The following is a 23,549-nucleotide window of genomic DNA, read 5'->3' as shown; positions in this document are numbered from 1 at the left end:
ATCAGTTCCCCTCAGATAACAACCTAAGATATCCTCTTGGCACTGCAGAGTCTGTTAAGTGACACTGGATGCCCAGAACATCAAAGTGGCTTATATATTCTTGGCATTAATTTTTTTTATGAAGCTCTGAAACCTAGTCATATTTTCCACAAATCAACATTAAAACACAATTTATAAATTATAACAGTTAGTTGCTTGAAAAAGAAGATTAAGAAAAACACCAAACCGGGAGTCTCCTGCAGAGAAGAACATCATTGCAGATTTGATGAACTAAATGACCTCTGGCTGTGCTGTAATATTTTATGATTCTGTTTGTTCAGCTGCTTGTGTTTACCCACACTTGCTACTTGTAGGAGCAGGTATGCCCAGCTTAACATGCAGTAGTGAGACTTGTGTTGCTGCTTCTTAATGCTTTCTACTGCACTGACAGTCTGGGCGCCATACCTGAGTAAGGTTATAAAGCATTAGAGAGTTTGCAGGAAAGATTCCTAAGAAGTGTTCCAAGGATGAGAAGCTTCAGTCAGGTGGACAGACTGGAGAAGTTGGAACTGCCCTCCTTGAAGAAGAGAAGCTTGAGAGGGATTTTGATGGAGCTATTCAAAATCATCAGGTAACTGTGCAGGAAATTACAAAATCACAGAACAGAGATAAGCCATTTGGCCAACTGTCCTCGAACCAGGAAATAGGGAGAAACTATCCCCATTGGTGGAAGGATCAAGAATCAGAGCATTTTAAGGCATTTTGAAGAAATTATTTTTAATCATTCAAATTGATGATAGAATGTGATCACCACTAGCTAGGACAAGATTTACTGCATATCCCAATTGCTCTGAAGAAGATGGTGAGCCACCTTCTTGAACCTTTAAGGATGTAAGCTGACTGGCAAAAGGAGAATGAGGAAAACAAAAATGTTCAAGCAGTGTGTGATTAGGATATAGAAAGCACTGCTTGAGAGTTTGGTAGAGGCAGATTCAATCAAATCATTTGGGAGGGAATTAGGTATTATCTGAAAAGGAAGAAATTGCAGAATTATTAGGAGAAGAATGGAGAGTGATATTAGATGTATTGTTTCTTCAGAGAGTCAGCACAGACACAGTAGGCTGAAGAGCTTCATTCTGTGCTGTAACCATTCTATAACTCTATGATTCACTTCATATTCTAATGAAAGGAATATGTTTGCCTTATATCCTCCCTGTATTCTAGCAAGTGCATCGAAATGAAACATCTGTACTTGTAAGTGGAAAACAGGTGCATGCAAGTGCACTGTACTGACATTATTGCAGCTCAGGGGACCTCTGTCCAAAACATACTGGCTTGTCAGCACCAACTTCTGCTGCATTAACAGATGGGTCTCTCCCTTAACACCACTGAATAAAGCTCAGGAGGTGTCAATTGTTGAGTTCCTACTAAGTGACTGTGGTAATTACTCAGGATGCTTGGTGAATAATGATGTTTAGTATCCTTCAGCAAGCTGCTAACTTTATTCCATGATAAATAATCAATGGTACATAGCCATTAGACAGTATCAAAGACCACTCACCAACTCACATGTTTCTTCTTCAGTAAATGGTTTCTAAGAGTTGAGAACAGTTTTCATCCATATATAGATGTAACTCTTATGTGAGTTTTGTGAGACTGTATTGTCAATGTTGTTTGATAGGAATGTAGACTGGAGCATCAGACAGATTAATGGTTGTGAAGTTATGAGTGCCATAATCAGAAATGATGACCTTCACATCTTGTCATCCAAATTGTGCTCCCGAGGAGGATATATTCAAAATATGTTTATGGTACTTCGGATAGAACCTATGATTTAGTGCAATGCATATTAAAGAATTGATACAGAAACTCCATTTCCTCGAGCCACACACCTCGAGACCAAAGAGCTGCACCATTCCTGCTCCACCACTCTTCCTTCTCATCTCTCTCGACTCATTCCAGATTTGCCCCAAGGCAGAAATGTAAAAGGAAAAAGCGCCAGGTTAATTGGACATACAGGAAGTAATATTTAAAGAAGCTGTTCCCTTAACAAAAGAGATCAGGAAATCACAGGTGCATTGCCAGCTACTTTTTAAAGTGTTGTGTCAGTAGGTGAAGTGCCCACTGCCCACACAAATCAAATTTCTTGTCACAGCATTTTAGTTTAACCCATATAGAGTTAGTTATTCATTTCTTCCAATTCAAGTTTAGAAAAGCAAGAATTATTTCAATTTTCATTATTTACAGTCTTCTATAAATTCCACTATTGTAACTGGGTTAAATCTGTTTTAAAATTGAAGCTGTTTTCAAATATACCAATAATCTAGAAATTCTTGTGAATTGGAAAGGACGGTTTAACAACAAAATGTTTTTGGAAGAAGAAGGAACAGTTAGTGTTGGGAGGGAGAGGTTAATGTTGGGAGGGATTCTGATCTGGTAGTGTTCTGTTCTTTTCTGAGGCTGTTGCAAATTGTTCTCCTTCCTGGAGTGGTTCAATAATATGGTCATCAGTTTAACAGGGACAGCACTGAAATCCTGGCATTCAGCATAAGATTGACGATGCAGAAGGGAGTGCTCTGGAATTCACAGGCTTCTTTTACACCTTAATTAATTATAATGCAAGGATTGTCAGAAGGAGCCTGGGCACATTTTGCAGAAACATCTTTTTTATCCAATTTTCCCAAGAACATAGCTCACGTTTGTCCAACAAAACGGTAGTGTGGCCGAGCGGTCTAAAGCACTGGATTTAAGCTCCAGTCTCTTCGGAGGGGTGGGTTTGAATCCCACCGCTGCCAGCCAGCATTTTCTTTTCTTTATGGGTCAGTATATTGAGTACAGGAGTTGGGAGGTCATGTTGCGGCTGTACAGGACATTGGTTAGGCCACTGTTGGAATATTGCATGCATCTCTGGGTCTCCCTCCTATCAGAAGGATGTTGTGAAACTTGAAAGGATTCAGAAAGATTTACAAGGATTTTGCCGGGGTTGGAGGATTTGAGCTATAGGGAGAGGCTGAATAAGCTAGGGCTGTTTTCCTGGAGCATCGGAGGCTGAGGGGGTGACCTTACAGAGGTTTATAAAATCATGAGGGGCATGGATAGGATAAACAGACAAAAGTCTTTTCCCTCAGGTGGGGGAGTCCAGAACTAGAGGGCATAGGTTTAGGGTGAGAGGGGAAAGATATAAAAAAGACCTAAGGGGCAACTTTTTCACGCAGAGGGTGGTATGTGTATGGAATGAGCTGCCAGAGGAAGTGGTGGAGGCTGGTACAATTGCAACATTTAAAGGTTACCTGAATGGGTATATGAATAGGAAGGGTTTGGATAGATATGGCTTGCAAGTGGGACTAGATTGGGTTGGAATATCTGGTCAGTATGGACAAAATGGACGGAAGGGTCTGCTTCCGTGCTGTACATCTCTATGATTCTAATGTGATGCACTAAGCAGCTTCTTCACACTTCAAGCAAGGCTCCATGTTATGCCAGCAATTGTATCAGTATTGACTTGATGAGAAATTTGTTTAGCTCAATTGGCTGGATCGTTGGTTTACAGAGCAGTGTGACGCCAATGGCATGGGTTCAATTCCTACCACTGGTTTGAGGTTGTCATGAAGGACTCTTCTTACCAGACAGAATATAGCTAAGGTTACGACTGAAGTGAGGGAAGAGATTGCTGCACCTTTGGCGAGGATCTTTGTGTCCTCACTGTCCACTGGAGTAGTACAAGATGATTGGAGGGTGGCAAATGTTATTCCCTTATTCAAGAAAGGGAACAGGGATAACCCTGAAAATTACAGACCAGTCAGTCTTATGTCTGTGGCGGGCAAATTATTGGAGAGGATTCTGAGAGACAGGTTTAATGATTATTTGAAAATGTATAGCTAGATTTAGAGATAGTCAGCATGGGTTTGAGAGCCTTATTGAATTATTTGAGGATGTGACAAAACTCATTGAAGGTAGACCAGTGGATGTGGTGTATGTGGATTTCAGTAAGACATTTGATAAGGTTCCCCATGGTAGGCTCATTCAGAAAGTATGGAGGCATAGGATACAGGGAAATCTGGCTGTCTGGATACAGAATTTGCTGACCAAAGAAGACAGAGGGTGGTGGTTAATGGAAAGTAATCAACCTGGAACTCAATAACTAGTGGTGTTCCACAGGGATCTGTTCTTTGATCTCTGCTCTGTGATTTTTATAAATGTCTTGGATGAGGAAATGAATGGATGAGTTACTAAGTTTGCCGATGACATGAAGGTTGATGGAGTTGTGCTTAGTGTGGGGGACTGTTGTAGGTTGCAACAGGACATTGACAGGATGCAGAACTGCTGAGAAGTGGCAGATGGACTTCAACCTGGAAAAGTGTGAAGTGATTCATTTGCAAGGTCGAATTTGAATGCAGAATACAGGGTTAAAGGCAGGATTCTTGGCAGTGTGAAAGTAAAGAGGGATCTGGGGTTCACATCCATAGATCCTTCAAAGTTGCCACCTAAAGTTGATAGAGTTGTTAACAAGGTGTATGGTGTGTTGACTCTCATTAGCAGAGGGAGGGAGTTTAAAAGCCATGAGGTTATACTGTAGTTCTATAAGCCTTTGGTAGAGCACACTTGGAATATTGCATTCAGTTCTGGTTGCCTCATTATAGGAAAGATGTGGAAGCTTTAGACAGGGTGTGGAGGAGATTTACCAGGATGCTGCCTGCATTGGAGGGCATGTCTTATGAAGAAAGGTTGAGGGATTTAGGGCTTTTCTTATTGGAGCAAAGAAGGATGAGAGGTGATTTGATAGAGGTGCACAAGATGATGAGAGGCATAGATAGCGTGGATAGCCAGAGACTTTTTCTTGGGACGGAGATGGCTATTGTGAGGGGACATAATTTTAAGGTGATTGATGGAACCTTTAGAGGAGATGTCAGAGGTAGGTTCTTTACACAGAGAGTGGTTGGAGCATAAAATGCACTACCAGCAGTGGTAGTAAAGTCAGATACATTAGGGACATTTAAGCAACTCTTGGGTAGGTACATTGATGCCAGTGAAATGAAGGGTATGTAGGTTAGTTTGATCTTAGAGTAGGATAAAAGGTTGGCACAACATCAAGGACTGTTCTATGTTCTATCATCTCAACCTCTTCCATCACCTGAGGTCTGGTGGCCCTCAGGTTAAATCACCACTAGTCGCTTCTCTCTAATGAGAGAGCAGCCCCTATGGTCTGGTAAGACTATGGCGACATATCATCAAAAATTGACTTGATACATTGAATAGCCTGAATTCAGGATTTCCAATGGGAACAAATTCATCCATAAGACTAAAGGAAAAGTAGAAATTTTGCTTTTCCCTCTATCCACCACATCAAAGCAGTTCATGGGTTTTCAGGTCCTATACTAAACAAAAAAAAACAAAGGAATTGCAGATGCTGGAAGTCAGAAACAAAAACAAAAACAGAAATTGCTATAAAACAGGTCAGGTCAGGTCAGAAGGACAGTTCTGAAGAAGGGTCACTGGACCCAAATCTTTAACTTGGTTTTCTGTCCATAGATGCATGAGTTTTTCCAGCAATTTCTGCTTTTGGTTTCAGAGCCTATGTTGCATTTGATAAAATAAATCATTTGAAACTGTAAACTCTACAGCCAAGAAATTATTTTAAAACAGTGAGAATTTCCTCCCATACTTGAGCTCATCAGAACAGTTTCTGGCCTACCTCCCAGGACTGCACATGATGGAACCAGTGTCCACTCTCCTGGTGCACACTTTCCCAGCTCTCTGAGCTGTTGTGTAATTTAGTGGATGACAGTCTGGCACTCCAACAGACTTCCTATCAGAAAATTAAAGTTCTGGTCACTGGCGTGCATGCTGTTCTTTTAGTTTGCCTCACAAGTACATATGAACATGTAAATTAGGAGCAGGAGTAGGTCATTTGACACCTCGAGCCTGCACCTCCATTTAATAGGATCACAGTTGATCCAATTGTAACTTTGACACTGTCTTCCTATCTATCCCTCCTAATCTTGCATCTTTTTGCTACCCAAGAATCTATCCACTTCTCCCTTGAAAATATTCAAAGTTTCTGCTTCCAGTGCAGTTGGAAAAGTTCCAAAGACTCATGACCCCTTGAGAAAAATAAAAATTGTTGTCATCTCCATTTTAAGTGGATGACTCCTTATTATTTAACAGTGATCACTAATTCTAGGTTCTTTCACAAGAGAAAACTTTGTCTCCTTACTTGCCCTGTCAAAGCCCTTTAAAATTTTATATGTTTCAACTAAGTCATCTCTTACTCTTCGGAACTTGAATGGATACTAGTCCAACCTTTCCAGATAACACATGTGTATTTCAGGTATTCATCCAATAACCATTCTTGAATTATTTCCAATGCATTTACATCCTTCCTTAAATATGGAACCAGTAGTGTACAAAGCACTCTTCAAAGATTTCTCCCAGCACAGGTGAATGTAGAAAGATCCCTCTTATAACACATTTCTGTTACCATGCAACAATGATGGAGGAAGTGAATGTTTGTGGATGTGGTGCAAATCAAGCTTTTGATGATTATAAACATCCTGAGGGTGATTGGAGCTGCACCCATCCAGGCACATTCCCGAATCAGACTAACAGCATTTAAAGATACAATTTCACTGGATCAGATGAGCAACACATTTACAGTTGAATATGTCATGATTTGTTCGGTTACTTCAACAACTAGAAATGAACATAAGAAATGAAACAAAAGCTGGAAAGACAAGCAGCAAAAAGAGATTTTTTTTTAGACCAAATCTCCAAAAGTGCTTTTCTAACTTGTGAAATGAGGAGAAAGCACCTGCTTGTGAATGAATCAACCCAATGAGAAGACACTGACAAACTGACATAAGAATTTTAAGGAATAGGACAGACAAAGTTGAAAATACCAAGGAACAAAACAAAGGAGTATTTTAAATAGTTGCACAGAAATTTGTTTGTGTTGCCATGGAGTCCCCTCGCCCATGAAATGTTGTTGTACAAGTGACTAATCGATAGCACAGAAATATTCTGATATATCCTCTCAGCTCCAGAACATCTCTGCATGAGTTTTTCAGTGTAGAGTCCTTGGCAAAACCCTCTGCATCAATGACCTTCCCTTCATCCTAAGGTCAAAAATGGCAATATTCAGTGGTGATTGTACAAATGTTCAGTACCATTTGGAACTTTTCAGATACTGAAGCAATCAGTGTCTAAATGGAGCAAGACTGAACATTCCAGATTGGCTTATAAGTGATGAGTAAGATTTGAACGATACAAGTGCCAGGCAATAACCATCTCCAGCAAGACAGAATCTAATCATCACCCCTTGACAATGAATGTCATTGCTGAATCCTCCATTATCATGATCCTGGGGCTTACCATTGAACAGGAACTGAACCCCAGAGATGAGAGACTTATCTTATGAAAAGCAATTGAGCTTTTTAGGCCCAATTCATTGGAACTTAGAAGAATGAGAGGAGATCTAATTGAGGTTCATTAGATGCTAAAGCGAATTGACAAAATATTTGGTCTTGTGGGAAAATCTAGAATGAGAAGTCATAGTTTGCAGATCAGAGGTAGTAGATTTAAAACAAAGATAAGGAGAACTAACTTCTCTGAAAGGGTCCTGCATTTGTTGAATTCACTACCACAGAGTGCAATCAATGCTGGGACATTGAGTAAATTTAAAGATGAGATAGATTTTTAATCACTAATGGGTTGAAGGGTTATGGAATGCAGGCAGGAGAGTGGAGTAGAGGCTGAGCTGAGATCATTCATGATCATATCAAATGGTGGAGCAGACTGTAGGGGCTGAATCGCCTACTCCTGCTCCTAGTTCTTCTGTTCTTAAGTTCTTATGACTGAACTAGTCATATACATACTGTGGCAAAAGGAGCAAATCATAGCCTGGGAATTCTACAGCAAGTAACTCACTGTCTTACTCCCCAAATCCTATTCACCATCTATATGGCACAAGTCAGGAGTGTGATGGAGTAACTTCCATTTGCCTGGACGAGTGCAGCTCCAATCACCCTCAAGATATTTAACACCATCAAAAGCTTGAATTGCACCACATCCACAACATTCACTTCCTCCTACACTGATGCATGGTAACAACATCTACAATGTTCACTTACAAAAATTCACCCAATCCTCTTTCGACAGCACATCCCAAATTTATAAACATACCATCTGGAAGGGCAAAGGCAAGGAAATACCACCACCTGCAAGCTCCACACCAAATCACTCACTCTCCTGCTTTGGAAATGTATCACCATCCCTTCATGATTGTTGGGTGAAAATCCTGGACCTCCCATCCTAACAGCATTGTGCATGTACCAGCACAACATGGACTGCAGCAGATCACCATCATCTTCTCGAGGGAATTAAAGATCAACGATGTATGCCACTCAGCGTGCTGACGCATTGGCTTATGCTTCCAAAAGCCGCAAGCACACATGGACCTTGGAGGTCTGAATAGTGGAAAGGAATATTAGAGGGAATGTTATAATAGGGATTGGCAATAAACACTGACCTAAACAGGGATGACCACATCACACGAATGAGTAAAAAACAGAGAAGTCCAAGTTGTAACAACTTACCAGGTTGGGAAATAAACAAGAAAGACACAGACAATCAGAGCAAACAGCAACTGAGTATGACTGATTGAAAGTTTTAGTCAGTTGCATTAGTTGTCTTTGCACACATCTTTGGTATATTAACTTTGCAATACTTTATAATGGAAAGTGATGCAATGTTGCAAATGTCTTTTGTTAAAACAGCTCTAAGACAAATGTAAATGAGATTGCCCATTTATTTTTTGCATCATCTCAACACTTAGGCAGCTTGCCACATATTAAATAAGTACTGACAGTGAAAATGGCTCCAGGCAGACTATTTCATTAGTTATATTTGTATGCCTATCTGTCCATAGATCAAAACCTTTCTTAGACTGAATCATTGATTTAAGCATAAATCATTAAACACTTACAGGAAAGTACAGAAGCAAAGCTCCAAAAAGAATTGTCTCCAGCAACACCAGTCCTGATGCTCGGATACTCTGAAAGATGAAAAAAAGATTTCACATTGTTGTTTGACATCAATTATGAACAATTTAACAAAGAAAACTGACACTTAATGCAAAATGACAACTTACTGAAAAAAACTACTGCTCCTACGAGGAAAGATCACTTATCCGCATTCAATACTGTGTTTACTTTAGCTTAAGAACCATAGTACAAAAGAAGGTTGAATGGATAATAAAATGCTGTGCAGCACCAACAAATTGCCTCTGTCATGTCAATATTTTAAAATTAATTAAATCTCACTGGAATTTCTCAAAAATATACATTATTAATTTCTTTTAGATTTTCTATCTATTTCTGTTACCACTACCATTATTATTTATAAGTATTTAACGTTTAGTGTGGTTCTGGTTGTTGGAGGTCAGTCATCTCAGCTTTAGGGTTTATGTCAAGGCCTTCACATCTTGTTATCCAAACTGTGTTCACAAGAAAGTGAGGACTGCAGATGTTGGAGATCAGGGCTGAAAATGTGTTGCTGGAAAAGCGCAGCAGGTCAGGCAGCATCCAAAGAGCAGGGGAATCGATGTTTTGGGCATGAGCCCTTCCTGACTGCTGCATCTCTTGACTCCCCAAAGCCTGTACACCATCTGCATTGCATAAGTCAGGGGCACGATTGGAGACTCCCCACTTCCCTGGATGGGTGGAGCTCCAACATCACTCAAGAAGCTTGACATCATCCAGGAAAAAAACAGCCTCCTGGATTGGGACTACGTTCATAAGCATCCACTTTCTCCACCAGTAAACACTCAGTAGCTGCAGTGCTTGCTACCTACAAGATGCATTGCAGAAATTCACCAAAGCTCCTTAGACTGCACTTTCCAAAGCCCAGACACTTCCATCTAGGAGGACAAGGTCAATACATACATGGGAACAGCACCACCTACAAGTTCCCCTCCAAGCTACTCATCATCCTGCCTTGGAAACACATCACTGTTCCTTCTCTGTTATTAGGTGAAAATGCTGGAATTTCCTCCATCAGGACATTATGGATCAACCTACAGTGTGTGGACTGCAGTGATTCAAGACGGCAGCTCACCACCATCTTCTCAAGGGCAATTAGGGGGAAGCAATAAATGCTGGTGAGCCAGTGATACCCACGTCCCAAAAGAGAACAATAAAAAGGAGGATAAGGCCCAAAAACAGATGTGGGAAGTGCAATGTGTGACTAACCCAAGCCTCCTCTTTGCATTTCAGACAAAAAACAGACTTCATTCCAAGTTCCCGTTTACATGATTGCATCATGCAACCAGCTGCTGGGTGGCTACAGACTTGAGCCAGGGGCAGAAAATCATTCGAAAATTCAAGCCAGTCTACTCTACATAGCTTAAACTCTAAAAGGTGAAGTGCATTTTGTTTGGGAGAAAGTGTGTTAAAATTATTGCAAAAAATCCTTTGGGCTATGGCCAAACATAGAAGTGGCACAAAATAACAGAGAATGCAGTTTCCAATGTTCTCTGACACAAAATGAAGGTCTTGGTGGACAGAAGGAGAGTCGTTCTTTATTGTTAGGGAGCCAAAAGATCATTCAGGCAAACTTGGAGAAGATAATGGGAACAGAAAGCAATTGCAATGAATTCTTGGAATGCAGTCCCAATGAACTGGATGCAGTGCCAAAAGTGGTTCAAAGATCTCACACAAGTAATTCAAACCTAATAATGGCATTTTCAAATAGCATATCAAGTCACACCACAATCAGCCTCCAACTGCAATGTTCCACAGTGTCATCATTCAATTAAAAACAATCTCTATCAATCAGGATGTACCCTCGACATTCAATGCTTCACCTCAGCTTCACAGACTTACTGTGCTTTAGGAAAAGTAGAATAGAACATGAGAAAAAAACTAGCTCAGAATAAAAAGACAGATAAAAAAAGTTTCTAAAAATATATAAAATGAAAAAGAGTGGATAAGGTAAACATTGGTCCTTTAGAGGATCAGGAGGGGCATTTAGTTATGGGATATGAGGAAATGGCCAAGGCATTGAATAGGAATTTCGTGTCGGTCTTCACAGTGGAGGACAAGAATAACATGCCAGTAATTGACAAAGAGACAAAGGGAGGTGAAGACCTGGAAGAGGTAGTGTTGGGAAAGCTAATGGAGCTAAGGATAGACAAGTCTCCTGGCCCTGATGGAATGCATCCCAGGGTATTAAAAGAGATAGCGGGAAAAATAGCAAGTGCACTTGTGGTAATTTTCCAAAATTTGCTGGACTCTGGGGTAGTTCCAGCAGATTGGAAAACAGCAAATGTGATGCCACTGTTTAAAAAGGGCATGATTTGGAGATGCCGGTGTTGGACTGGGGTGTACAAAGTTAAAAATCACACAACACCAGGTTATAGTCCAACAGGTTTATTTGGAAGCACCAGCTTTCGCAGCGCCACTCCTTCATCCAAAAGCTAGTTCTTCGAATTAAACCTGTTGGACTATAACCTGGTGTTGTGTGATTTTTAACTTTAAAAAGGGTGGTAGACAAAAGATGGGGAATTATAGACCAGTTAGCTTAACCTCTGTAGTGGGGAAGATGTTTCAGTCTGTTATCAAGGAAGGAATAGAAAGGCATCAAGATAGAAAATGTCCCATTGGGCAGACACAGCATGGGTTCGTGAAGAGCAGGTCACGCTTAACTAATCTTTTGGAATTCAATGAAGACATCACGACCACAGTGGACAAGTGGGACCCAGTGGATGTGGTATACCTAGATTTCAAAAAAGGCTTTGACAAGTTGTCGCACAAGAGGCTGCTGCATAAAATGGCGTTATGTGTAAAGTATTGGCATGCATAGAGGATTGGTTGACTAACAGGAAGCAAAGATTGGGGATAAATGAGTGCTATTCTGGTTGGCGATCAGTGACTAGTGATGTGCCTCAGGGATCAGTGTTGGGACCTCAATTATTCACAATTCACAGTTTGCCGATGATATTGAGATGAGTGGCAGAGCAAAGTGTGCAGAGGACTGTGAAACTTTGCAGAGGAACGTAGATACTTTAGTTGAGTGGGCAAAGGTCTAGCAAATGGAATACAGTGTTAATAAATGTGAAGTTATCCATTTTGGTAGGAGTAACAGTGCAAAATTACTATTACTTGAATGGTAAAACGTTGCAGCATGCTGCTGTGCAGAGGGACCTGGGTGTCCTTGTGCATGAATTATAGAATTTGGTCTGCAGGTACAACAGGTAATTAGGAAGGCAAATAGAATTTTGTCCTTCACTGCTGAAGGGATTGAGTTTAAGTGCGGGGAAGTCATGTTGCAGCTATATGGGGTGCTGGTGAGGCCACACCTGGAGTACTGCGTGCACTTTTGGTCTCATTACTTGAGAAAGGATATACTGGCACTGAAGAGGGTGCAGAGGAGGTTCACTAGGTTGATTCCGGAGTTAAGAGGGTTGGCTTATGAGGAGAGACTGAACAGACCTGGATTAGATTCATTGGAATTTAGTAGAATGAGGGGGGATGTTATAGAAATATATAAATTATGACAGGAATAGATAAGATAGATGTAGAGAGGATGTTTCAAGTGGCAGGTAAAACTAGGACAAGAGGGCATTCCCTCAAAATCAGGGGAAGCAGATTTAGGACCGAGTTGAGAAGGAACTTCTTCACCCAGAGCGTTGTGAATCTATGGAATTCCCTGCCCAGTGAAGTATAGTTGATGTTACTTCAGTAAATATTCTTAAGGCTAAGGTAGACTTTTTTTTGAACAAGAAAGGAATTAAGGGATACGGTGAGAGCATGGGTAAGGGCAGCTGAGGCCACAAAAAGATCTGCCATGATTAGATTAGATTAGATTAGATTAGATTACAATATTCTTAAGGCTAAGGTAGCCTTTTTTTTGAACAATAAAGGAATTAAGGGATACGGTGAGAGCGTGGGTAAGGGCAGCTGAGGCCACAAAAAGATCCGCCATGATTAGATTAGATTTAGATTACATTACAGTGTGGAAACAGGCCCTTCGGCCCAACAAGTCCACACCGCCCCGCCGAAGCGCAACCCACCCATACCCCTACATTTACCCCTTACCTAACACTACGGGCAATTTAGCATGGCCAATTCACCTGACCTGCACATCTTTGGAGGTGGGAGGAAACTGGAGCACCCGGAGGAAACCCACGCAGACACAGGGAGAACGTGCAAACTCCACACAGTCAGTCGCCTGAGGCGGGAATTGAACCCGGGTCTCAGGTGCTGTGAGGCAGCAGTGCTAACCACAGTGCCACCGTGCCGCCCACAAATGATCTTATTGAATATAAGTGGCCTACTCCTGCTCCGAGTTCTTATGTTCTTCTGCTATAACCCTCAGATCTTGGACACATTGTGCAATCTTGGCACTGTATCACCCAAACCCATACACAATGCCTCTCTGACAGAACAAGGGATAATATAACTGACGACAAGCACTGTTACATGACCTAATTCTAAAGATGAGGATGGTACTTGCCAATACTAAAGTGGCAATCTCAGAGACTGTGGCCAATGGTTAGGCTGAAAGGACTGAAAACAACTGTATGTTACAACCGAATGCTTTTTCTCATATCACCCCATGCCTTTATCAAAAACTTTCTTCTGATTTATTTCCGAATGCATCTCTTCATTTTCCTTGCCTCCTTCACTACAACTCTTCCCTTGTAGCTTCTTTTATGAACGTACCTGAAGATTGCCACTAAGCCAGTCAGTACAGGACTGTGAAATGCAAAGGAAAAAAGAAACTTATGACAAAGAAACATCACAACTGAAACACACACTCACAGCCACCGACTCATAAACTGATGTTTAAAAGAATAGCAGAGAGTTGGAATTTCCATATGACAAGTCACCAGGTAACTGGATGCAGCCAGGACAATGGTGTCAGTCTGCAAGAGGGCAAAGTTAAATGTAAGTCCAGTTGTAGAGAAGATGAGGACTTTGAAATGGTAATGTATAGAAGGGGATCCAGAAAGGAACACTCAGTGCATTGGCAAGCCCACCATTAGGCCTGTAATCATTGGGTGAGAGAATTGAGAAATCTGGCAGAGGACTTTGAACAGTGTAGAGCTCATTCTTTCCAACTTGATGGTGATGCCAACTCATGAGTACATTTTCACACCGAACAATGAAGCATGGCCGATGCCTCAGCTTGCACTGCAGCACAATCTACCTAATGTTTCAGTCCTGCAGAGTAAAAGCAGAGGAAAGCCACTAAAGTTGCCACACAAGTTCATCATAGCTGTGGATACTGGTGTTCAAAGGGACTTTCACGTTATCATGGCAGTTTTGCAATCTACCTTCGAACATATGGTTCGCCTTCCTGAACTGGTGCCCGAGGAAATGGTTGTTGCTCTGTACCGCTATTCCACTATTTATGCTCCAAAATCCTTGCTCTTGACTGACTACAGCCAATCAGCTCTGATTGCTGCACATTCATGAAGCTTGATGCTGGGCCTTCCAGGCCACAGTTATGTGAGACCATCTGCAGTCTCACCCAGTGAAATCTGCCAGTCCGAAGTCTGCCCCTCACGTAATACTGAATAGCAGTCCAAGGGGAGGAAATGGATGGGAGACATGTGTTAAGAGAATGATGGTGTGCTGTGCCCTGGAGCACCTCACTATCTGAAGTTACACAAGAATTTTTAGTTGCATTCCATATGGATGTTGACTGGTTGGTTTATTGATTCAGATTTGGGGTGGCAGTTTTAGTTGAGCATTATAGTCAAGTATAATATTCAGTGCGAGAGGAATCGGGATTGTGCTACATAATCAATGCTCTGACCAATAAAGGAAAGCATACTCAACTCCTTTTCACTATCCTATCAACCCGCGATTCTACTTTCAACGAATTATGAACCTGCACTCCAAGGTCTCTTTGTTCAGCACCACTCCCCAGGACCTTACCATTTAGTGAATAAGTCCTGCTCTGATTTGCTTTTCCAAAATACAGCACCTCACATTTATCTAAATTAACCTCCAGCTGCCACTCTCAGCCAGTAGTTGTCCACTACACCACCAATTTTGTTGTCATCTGCAAACATACTGACTATATCTCCCATGCTCATGTCCAAATCATTCATATAAATGATGAAAAGCAGTGGACCCAGCACCGATCCTTGTGGCACAGCACCGGTCACAAGCCTCCAGTCTGAAAAGCAACCCTCAACTGCCACCTTCTGTCTTTTACCTTAAAGCTAGTTCTATATCCTAATGGCCAGTTCTCGCTGTATTCAACGAAATCTACGAGGAGAAAGTGAGGTCTGCAGACGCTGGAGATCAAACCTGAAACTTTATTGCTGGAACAGCACAGCAGGTCCTCATCAATCCTCTTTGTTACTTCTTCAAAAAACTCAATCAAGTTTGTGAGCCATGATTTCCCACACACAAAACCATGCTAACTATCCCTAAGCAGTCCTTGCCTTTCCAAATGCATGCACATCTTGTCCCTCAGCATTCCCTCCAACAACTTGCCTACTACCGATGTCAGGTTCCCCAGTCTTTAGTTCCCTGGTTTGTCCTTACCCCCTTTCCTAAACAGTGGCACCATGTTAGTCAACCTCCAGTCTTCCTGCACCTCACCTGTGACTATCAATGATACAAATATCTCAGTAAGAGGCCCAGCAATCACTTCTCTAGTTTCCCACAGAGTTCAAGGTTACACCTGATCAGTTCCTGTGGATTTATTCACTTTTATGCATTTCAAGACATCCAGCACTTCCTCCTCTGTAATATGGACATTTTTCAATATGTTACCATCTATTTCCCTACATTCTATATCTTCCATGTCCTTCTCCATAGTATAACACAAATGAAAAATACTCGTTTAGTGTCTCCCCCATCTCCTGTGGCTCCACACATGGGGTGCCTTGTTGATCTTAAGGGTCCTATTCTTTCCCTAGTTACCTTTATGTCCTTAATGCATTTATAAAATGTCTTCCTGTAGCATTTGTATCCTGGAACATTAAGCTGCCAGTCCTGTTCATTCCTGATCCTCGTTTCTATAATTGCTCTGATATTCCAGTCCCATATTCCTAACCATGCCCTAAGTTTATCTGCCTTCCCTTTTAGGCCTCTTACATTGAAGTAAATGGAGTTTAATTTATCAGTCCTACCTTGCTCTCTGCTTTGTCCCTGCCTGTCCTGACTGTCTGACTCAGTCTTTTTCCCAACTGTACCAGTCTCAAATTGATCTCCTTCCTTACTACCTCCCTGGGTCCCGCTCCCCCCACCCATCTCCCCCGCCCCACAATTCCACCATACTAGTTTAAATCCTCCCAATCAGCTCTAGCAAATCTTCCTGCCAGTATATTCGCCCCCTTCCAATTCAGATGCAATCCATCCTTCTTATACAGGTCACTTCTACCCCAGAAGAGATGCCAATGATCCAAAAATATGAACCCTTCTCTTCGGCACCAGCAGCTCAGCCACTCCTTCATCTGCTCTATCCTCCTATTCCTGTCCTCACTAGTTCATAGCATTAGGAGTAATCCAGATATCACAACCCTTGAGAACTTCCTTTTTAAATTCCTGCCTAACTTCCTGCATTCTCCCTTCAGAATCTCATCCTTTTTCCTTCCTATGTTTTTAGTTCCAATGCGTACAATGACTTCCTGCTGGTCCCATTCCCCTTTGAGAATGTTCTGCACTCTCTCCATGATATCCTTGCTCCTGACTGTAAAGGGAATATGATGATTGCTTCTTCTCTTCCTCCACCTCCCTCTTTTCAGCTGGTGCTATATACCTGTTGGCAAGGTCTGCAACCTCAGGGTGCCCATCTGTGTTTGGACTGTGCCTGGGAGTAATGAGGCAATTCTCAGTAGATATTCCTTATCACTCAGCAGGCACTGTTTGGACATGGTGGCTCAGATATTAATAATACACTAATCTGTATGCACAATTTGTATGCACACAAACCATGGATGACGAGGGGCTTTTGCCTGAAATGTCGTTTGTCCTGCTCCTCGGATGCTGCCTGACCTGCTGTGCTTTTCCAGTAATCTAGACTTTGGTTTCCAGCATCTGCAGTCCTCACTTTTGCCTAGTTAACACTCTATGATTGTTGTCATCTCTGTATTTAGAAATGGCATGTTCAAAGCCACCCGTGCTCTGCATCACCAAAAACCAGACTAATGCCATTTACAAGTTCGCTGAGGACACCACCATAGTCGGTCAAATCTCCGAAGGCAGTGAAACAGACTACAGACGGGAGGTGGAAGACCTGGAAAAATGGTGCACTGAGAACAACCCAGCTCTCAATGCCAGCAAAACCAAGGAACTGACTGACTTTCAGTGGGATGGTACTTATGCCCCCCGCACCCCCCCAACATTAACAGCACAGAGGTGGAACGAGTGGAGGGTGTCAAGCTCCTGGGAGTGGTCATCTAACACAAGCTTTCTTCGACTCTTCATGTAGATGCTGAGTCTACATGAAGGCCCAACAACGTCTCTTCTTCCTCAGGCAGCTGAGAAAATTTGGCATGACGGCGAATACCCTTGCCAATGTTTGGGTGCGCCATCACGAGCATTCTGTCTGGATATATCACTACCTGGTATGGGAACTGTACCATTCAAGATCATAGACCATTACAGAGAGAGGGGTGAACTCGGCCCAGACAATCACAAAGGCCAACCTCCCATCTATAGAATCCATCTACCAGGCCTGCTGTCAAGGAAAGGCCGCCAACATTCTTAAAGATCCATCCCACTCTGGCAATGTTTTTTTACAACCTCTACCATCGGGAAGAAGGTACAGAACCCTGAACACACGCACCACCCGGTTTCATAACACTTTCTACCCTACTGTTGTTAGAATCTTCGGCTAAGCTTCCTCCAAAGTGGACTTCATGGTACAGAACAATGCAGAATTGCCGAGCAGAAACTGATAGCCAAGTTCCATACCCACAAGGACAGCCTCAACTGTGATCTTGGGTTCATGTCACCTTTCCTGTAACCCCAACAACTGTTCTGTGTTTGTAAAATCTTCGGTATTATTCTGTTTTGACACCATTACTTGTAATTATCTCTCTACCTTAATTAGCTTGTACAATATTTGATTACTTGTTACTTTGGTTAGACCCTCGTCATGCAACTCTGATACCTACTCATGTTATTCCAGACATTTGGTTTGTCTCTAACACTATCTCATTTTTGAATATTTGTCATTATCTCTCTATTTTAATCAACCGGTTCATAGGTCATCCAATTTCTTGTTATTCAGCTGTCGTCACTTAACTCACACCATTTGTACTTAACTGTTGACACTCTTAACTACCTGAAATTATCATGCCATTATCTTTCCACCTATATACAATGAATGGCTGAGGATTCTGGGATTGTATTCATTAGAGTTTAGAAGGTTGAGGGTAGATCTAAAAGAAACTTACAAGATAATGCTTGGCTTAGAAAATATGGACGCTGGGAATTTGTTTCCATCAGGTAGGGATATTAGGACCCATGGGCACGGCCTTAGAATTAGATGGCACGGTGGCACAGTGGTTAGCACTGCTGCCTCACAGCGCCTGAGACCCAGGTTCAATTCCCGCCTCAGGCGACTTACTGTGTGGAGTTTGCACGTTCTCCCCGTGTCTGCGTGGGTTTCCTCCGGGTGCTCCGGTTTCCTCCCACAGTCTAAAGATGTGCAGGTCAGGTGAATTGGCCATACTAAATTGCCCGGAGTGTTAGGTAAGGGGTAAATGTAGGGGTATGGGTGAGTTGCGCTTCGGCGGGTCGGTGTGGACTTGTTGGGCTGAAGGGCCTGTTTCCACACTGTAATGTAATCTAAAAATCTAGACGGGGGTCAATTTAAAATGGAAATGAGGAGACATTTCTTCAGCCAGAGAGTGGTTGGCCTGTGGACTCATTGCCACTGAGCGCAGTGGAGGCCAGGATGTTAAATGTCTTCAAGGCAGAGATCGATAAATTCTTAATCTCTCAAGGAATTAAGGGATGGGGGAGAGTGCGGGTGAGTGGCGTTGAAATGTCCATCAGCCATGATTGAATGGCAGAGTGGACTCGATGGGCCGAATGGCCTTACTTTCACTCTTATGTCTTATGGTCTTATATTCTGTGCCTGTGTGTGCCTCCCTCCATTTCACCTGATGAAGAAGCAGCACTCCCAAAGCTTGTGATTTCAAATAAACCTGTTGGACTGTAACCTGATGCTGTGTGACTTCTGACTTTGTCCACTCCAGTCCAACAGCAGCATCTCCACACCATGGCCACCAAAACGTTCATGGTCATGGATACATTGACAGCCAGTGAATTGTTCTCCTCATTCAGTTCTGAGGTGACAGACTTTGTTCTTTACAGAGGTAGGAGAATTGTTTCCTGAAGCAAATGGATGCCCTCCTGCTGAGAACATTGCTCCTCACCCTCTTTTCTTATCTGATTGTGTACTGCCTCTACTTATTCGCCTACTGAAATGCAGAGCAAAGGGATACCAATTGCTGGGATCAAGTGTAAAGCCTTTACAGACCTTCGTAACATGCTACACTACTCCCTATAGACTTTAGCAATTTGAAATGTTACTGGAAACATCATGATTAGATTAGATTAGATTACTTACAGTGTGGAAACAGGCCCTTTGGCCCAACAAGTCCACACCGACCCTCCGAAGAGCAACCCACCCAGACCCATTCCCCTACATTTATCCCTTCACCTAACACTACGGGCAATTTAGCATGGCCAATTCACCTAACCTGCACATTGTTGGACTGTGGGAGGAAACCGGAGCACCCAGAGGAAACCCACACAGACACGGGAGAATGTGCAAACTCCACACAGACAGTTGCCTGAGGCGGGAATGAACCCGGGTCTCTGGCGCTGTGAGACAGCAGTGCTAACCACTATGCCAACCAAATGATGTCTCTAGAAATGCAGACTCGGCCGGTAGTGAGCCACAACTAACCTGAAAGTAGCTGATGATTTTTGTTTTAAATAGTACTGGGGGAGTGTTTTCCCTACTGCAAAGTTAAAAGGTAACAATAGTTGGAATATTGATGTTGAAAATGGAACCAATAGTGAAATCAGCATTATACACAGATTAGCATCATAACATATTTACACTGCATTCTTCCAGTGCAGTCTCCGAACACCCTTGCCAACAACCTCATCACAAAGATGCCTGGCGTTACCTGCACTGCAAGGTACACGTGCTTGCAACAGACACCATTTTACACCCAAAATTATACCCATTGAGCTAAAGCTATAAAGCAAGCCTCCTTGCCATTCATCTTAATAGAAATTAGATTCATTTACATTTTTTAAAGAAGTATGTTGCCAAGAGAAATTGAATGAAGAAACTATCATGATATATGTCTAAAAATCACGGCACAGTTAACATACATTCATGGAGATGGTGGAATAAGGAATTCTCATCCTCAGGGTTAAATTAACCTTTGGTGGAAACACAAAATTACAAAACTGAATCAGCAGCAAGTTTTACAAAACTCCCAAAGGCTTTTCTATTTAAGTCAAAAATGATCAGCTGGAATGGAAAACAAGTCTAAAAGAAATGAGTGAAAACAGAGCAAGAACTTAATTTTGAAAACGTGCACACAGTGGAATTGTGGATTGCTACAAGCATATAAATTTGCACCATGAGTAGTATTATTCAGGTTCTTTCAAAATATCACTTAAAGGAACAACTCGAACAGACAGGCAGAAAGTTGATGTCACATCAAAACCTTTGCTTCAGTAGTCCTTTTAGAATGCAAACAGAGTGCGATGTCTAATTCAAGCCTCCATGGTTTTGAGTAACTCAGATTAGAATTGAACAAATGCAAGTCATTTCCTTCAACGCCATTTTAATGCATCAGTTCTTAGGTTCTCATTCTCTAAAGTATGAGAATTGTTAATGGTTAATAGGTTTAAAAAGTTTATGCAGCTCCAAGTTTCTGATCGCACCTTCAGATAAGTCAGTTGTGTCCCTGTCTTCATCACTATCAAGATGATTCTATTGAAAGAATAAAGAATATGTTTTAGAAAAAGAATATGCCTTTCCTTGCTGCCAATCTGAATGTATTCACTTTAGAAGCAGTTTCTGCAGAAACAAATTCCACTAATGGTTTAAGACTTAAACATTCATTCTGCATTTACAGAAAATGAGGCATTTATTTTTATGCATGTGCAATGTGCAAGTCAAGAATTAGATTGAATACTGTCTACTTTCCTGAATGAGTGCAGTTCCTACAATACTCAAGAGCTCATACCTATATGTCACAAAGCAGTCCACCTGATTGGCAGCTCATTCACAAACCAAAACATTCACCTTCTCCATCATCTGCACATAGTAGCAACAGAGCAAACCATTCACAAGATGCACTGCAACACACTCGCAAGACTCCTTCGACAATATCTTTCAATCCTTTAACCATCAATATCCAGAACAGGAAGAGCAGCACCTAATTATGCTCCATGCCACACAGTATTCTTTTTAGAACCATATTGCTGTTCCTTCATTGTCGGTGAGGCAAAATTTTGGAACCCTGTTCCTCACAGCACTGTGGGCATACATATACAGCAAGGATGGCAGTAGTTCAAGGAGGTGGCAAATCACTATCTTCTCAAGGGCAATTAAGGATGATGCATAAATGCCAGTCTTGCCAACAGTGCTGACATTGTGCAAATATATTTTAAAAAGTGCCAAAACAAAGTGATGAAAATCTGTGGCCTTTTCATGCAGTCCTGATGTAATTCTGGAATATTCATGCTGTAGCCTTGTGCATGATTTCCCTGGCAAAGGAGCTAGCAGTCTGAACATTCCTTTACAAGCATGAAAACGTCCTGTTTGATTGGCTGCATTGTACGTCAGGACACTGAGCATACCAACCAGAATTGAGAGGAATTGGATTCCTATGGCCCAATGTTGGGAAAAGGCATGACCTCCAAATGATCTGAAGAAGGGTCACTTGATCCTAAATACTGAATCTGCTTTCTCTCTACAGATGCTGCCAGACCTGCTGAGCTTTTCCTGCAATTTCTGATTTTGTTTCTGAACTCCAGGTGATCATTGGTTGATAGTTTCTCCTAAAACACGATAAAGCTTTAATATGGAGGGGGAGGTTGGGAAGTGTAGAGAGGGTCTAGCTAGTGGAATTGAAGAGCTCTGCAACTACTCTTGAACTGATACATTCTGCCAGACTTCTCAACTTGCTGGTCAAGGTAGACAAGATAAGACTGAACAATCAGCATTGCCTCACCATTGAACTTTAATCCCTCCCCAATCAGCAACACACCCTTCCCCCTTCACCATAGTTCCCCCTCTAATGGTCTCCACATTTATAATGGTCCTTTCACCTGTATTGATGCTTTTCAACCCAATAAACATAAAAGTCAACAATTTTTAAAGTGTTCAATGTCTTTCTTAATTGATCTGTGTTTCATTATGCTAGTCAGATCTTTGATTTTTGTAACTGTACTTGATTGGTCAAGCTAGTGTGTAGAGTATAGAATTAATTGAACTGAGAAGTTCCTGGAGAAGAATTGAGCTCTGGCTGATGTCATCTGTGTGTCTACAAAATTCTGTAATTTCTGAGATTCTTTGAAAAGCTCAAAAATAAATTATATATCTACGATTAGAGTAAACAAGCACATACATAACCAAAATGATGTTGTAGATGGCTTATAAAAAAAATAACTTTACCAGCTCCAGAACCATTTATTTCAACCCTGCTTATTCACTAAAGAACCATACAGTCTGGTGTGGCTGCGATCTGTAGGAAAGTCATACTTGCACAATGGCTTAATGAATATCCAAGCCACTCACAGAAGAGGCGATTACATTTGATATTGAAGTACATGCCCTCAAAAAGTACTTCAAGTCAAAAAAAGGTGCGATGATCAAATGATATGCATCTCATCAGAGATGTCATGGAAATGGTGAGCCCATCAAACAAGACATGACAGAACTGTGACAATTAGCTTTTACATGTGGTCTACTAGCCAATGAACTAAATTGTGTCAAATCAATTGAAAATACTTTAATTCCATAAATTACAGAATGCCTCCTTAAGATGATGTTTTCATCTTGTTAAAAGCCATGACTTCAGTGATCCAAATTGAATTTGCCATGCTAAATTCCTTCCACTTTTAGAATGATCACAGTTCCAATGCGCTACAAAGACATCAGGGTAATAGGTTCATTTTCTACGTAACTAAAGGCAGAAGTCTAATGGGGCTAAACATTTTGATAGGCTTGGATTTAAACCTGAAGTTCCCAAAGGAGTACAAAGATGATCGAGGTCAGCATCCAATCTTTTTACTGGATTTGGGGAGATTAAGGGATACTGTCAAGCTTCTCACAACTGATTCCACCAGTTCAATGAAACTGGTTGTTGCCATTTACAATTCATGGTCAAGAGACACGGGAGTTGCAATGACTAGAAGCATACTACATCATTGAGCAAATCGACTCATCACCATGGATTTCAAACATAGACAGTGGACAATGGGACAAAATGGCAAAATGCCAAGTTGGTGTTTTTGGAGAGGTGCATGTAGCCCCATAGAAATCAACTTTTTCTGCTTGCTGATCAT

General features: G+C 41.6%; 1 protein-coding gene across 1 annotated transcript in view; it reads right to left on the bottom strand.

The window, feature by feature from the left end:
* The window catches only part of gpr158a (G protein-coupled receptor 158a), a 674,726-nt gene that overhangs the window by 201,745 nt on the left and 449,432 nt on the right, over nt 1–23,549 (bottom strand). Inside the window, exon 5 of the mRNA XM_043690479.1 lies at nt 8,960–9,028. Within this exon, the coding sequence (XP_043546414.1) occupies nt 8,960–9,028 (69 nt within the window). The remainder of the gene's footprint in view (nt 1–8,959; nt 9,029–23,549) is intronic.

This window comes from Chiloscyllium plagiosum, chromosome 5 (genome assembly GCF_004010195.1).
Source record: "Chiloscyllium plagiosum isolate BGI_BamShark_2017 chromosome 5, ASM401019v2, whole genome shotgun sequence".
Taxonomy (NCBI): domain Eukaryota; kingdom Metazoa; phylum Chordata; class Chondrichthyes; order Orectolobiformes; family Hemiscylliidae; genus Chiloscyllium; species Chiloscyllium plagiosum.
Note: the sequence above shows the minus strand (reverse complement) of the source record. Positions and strands in the feature narration are given on the sequence as shown.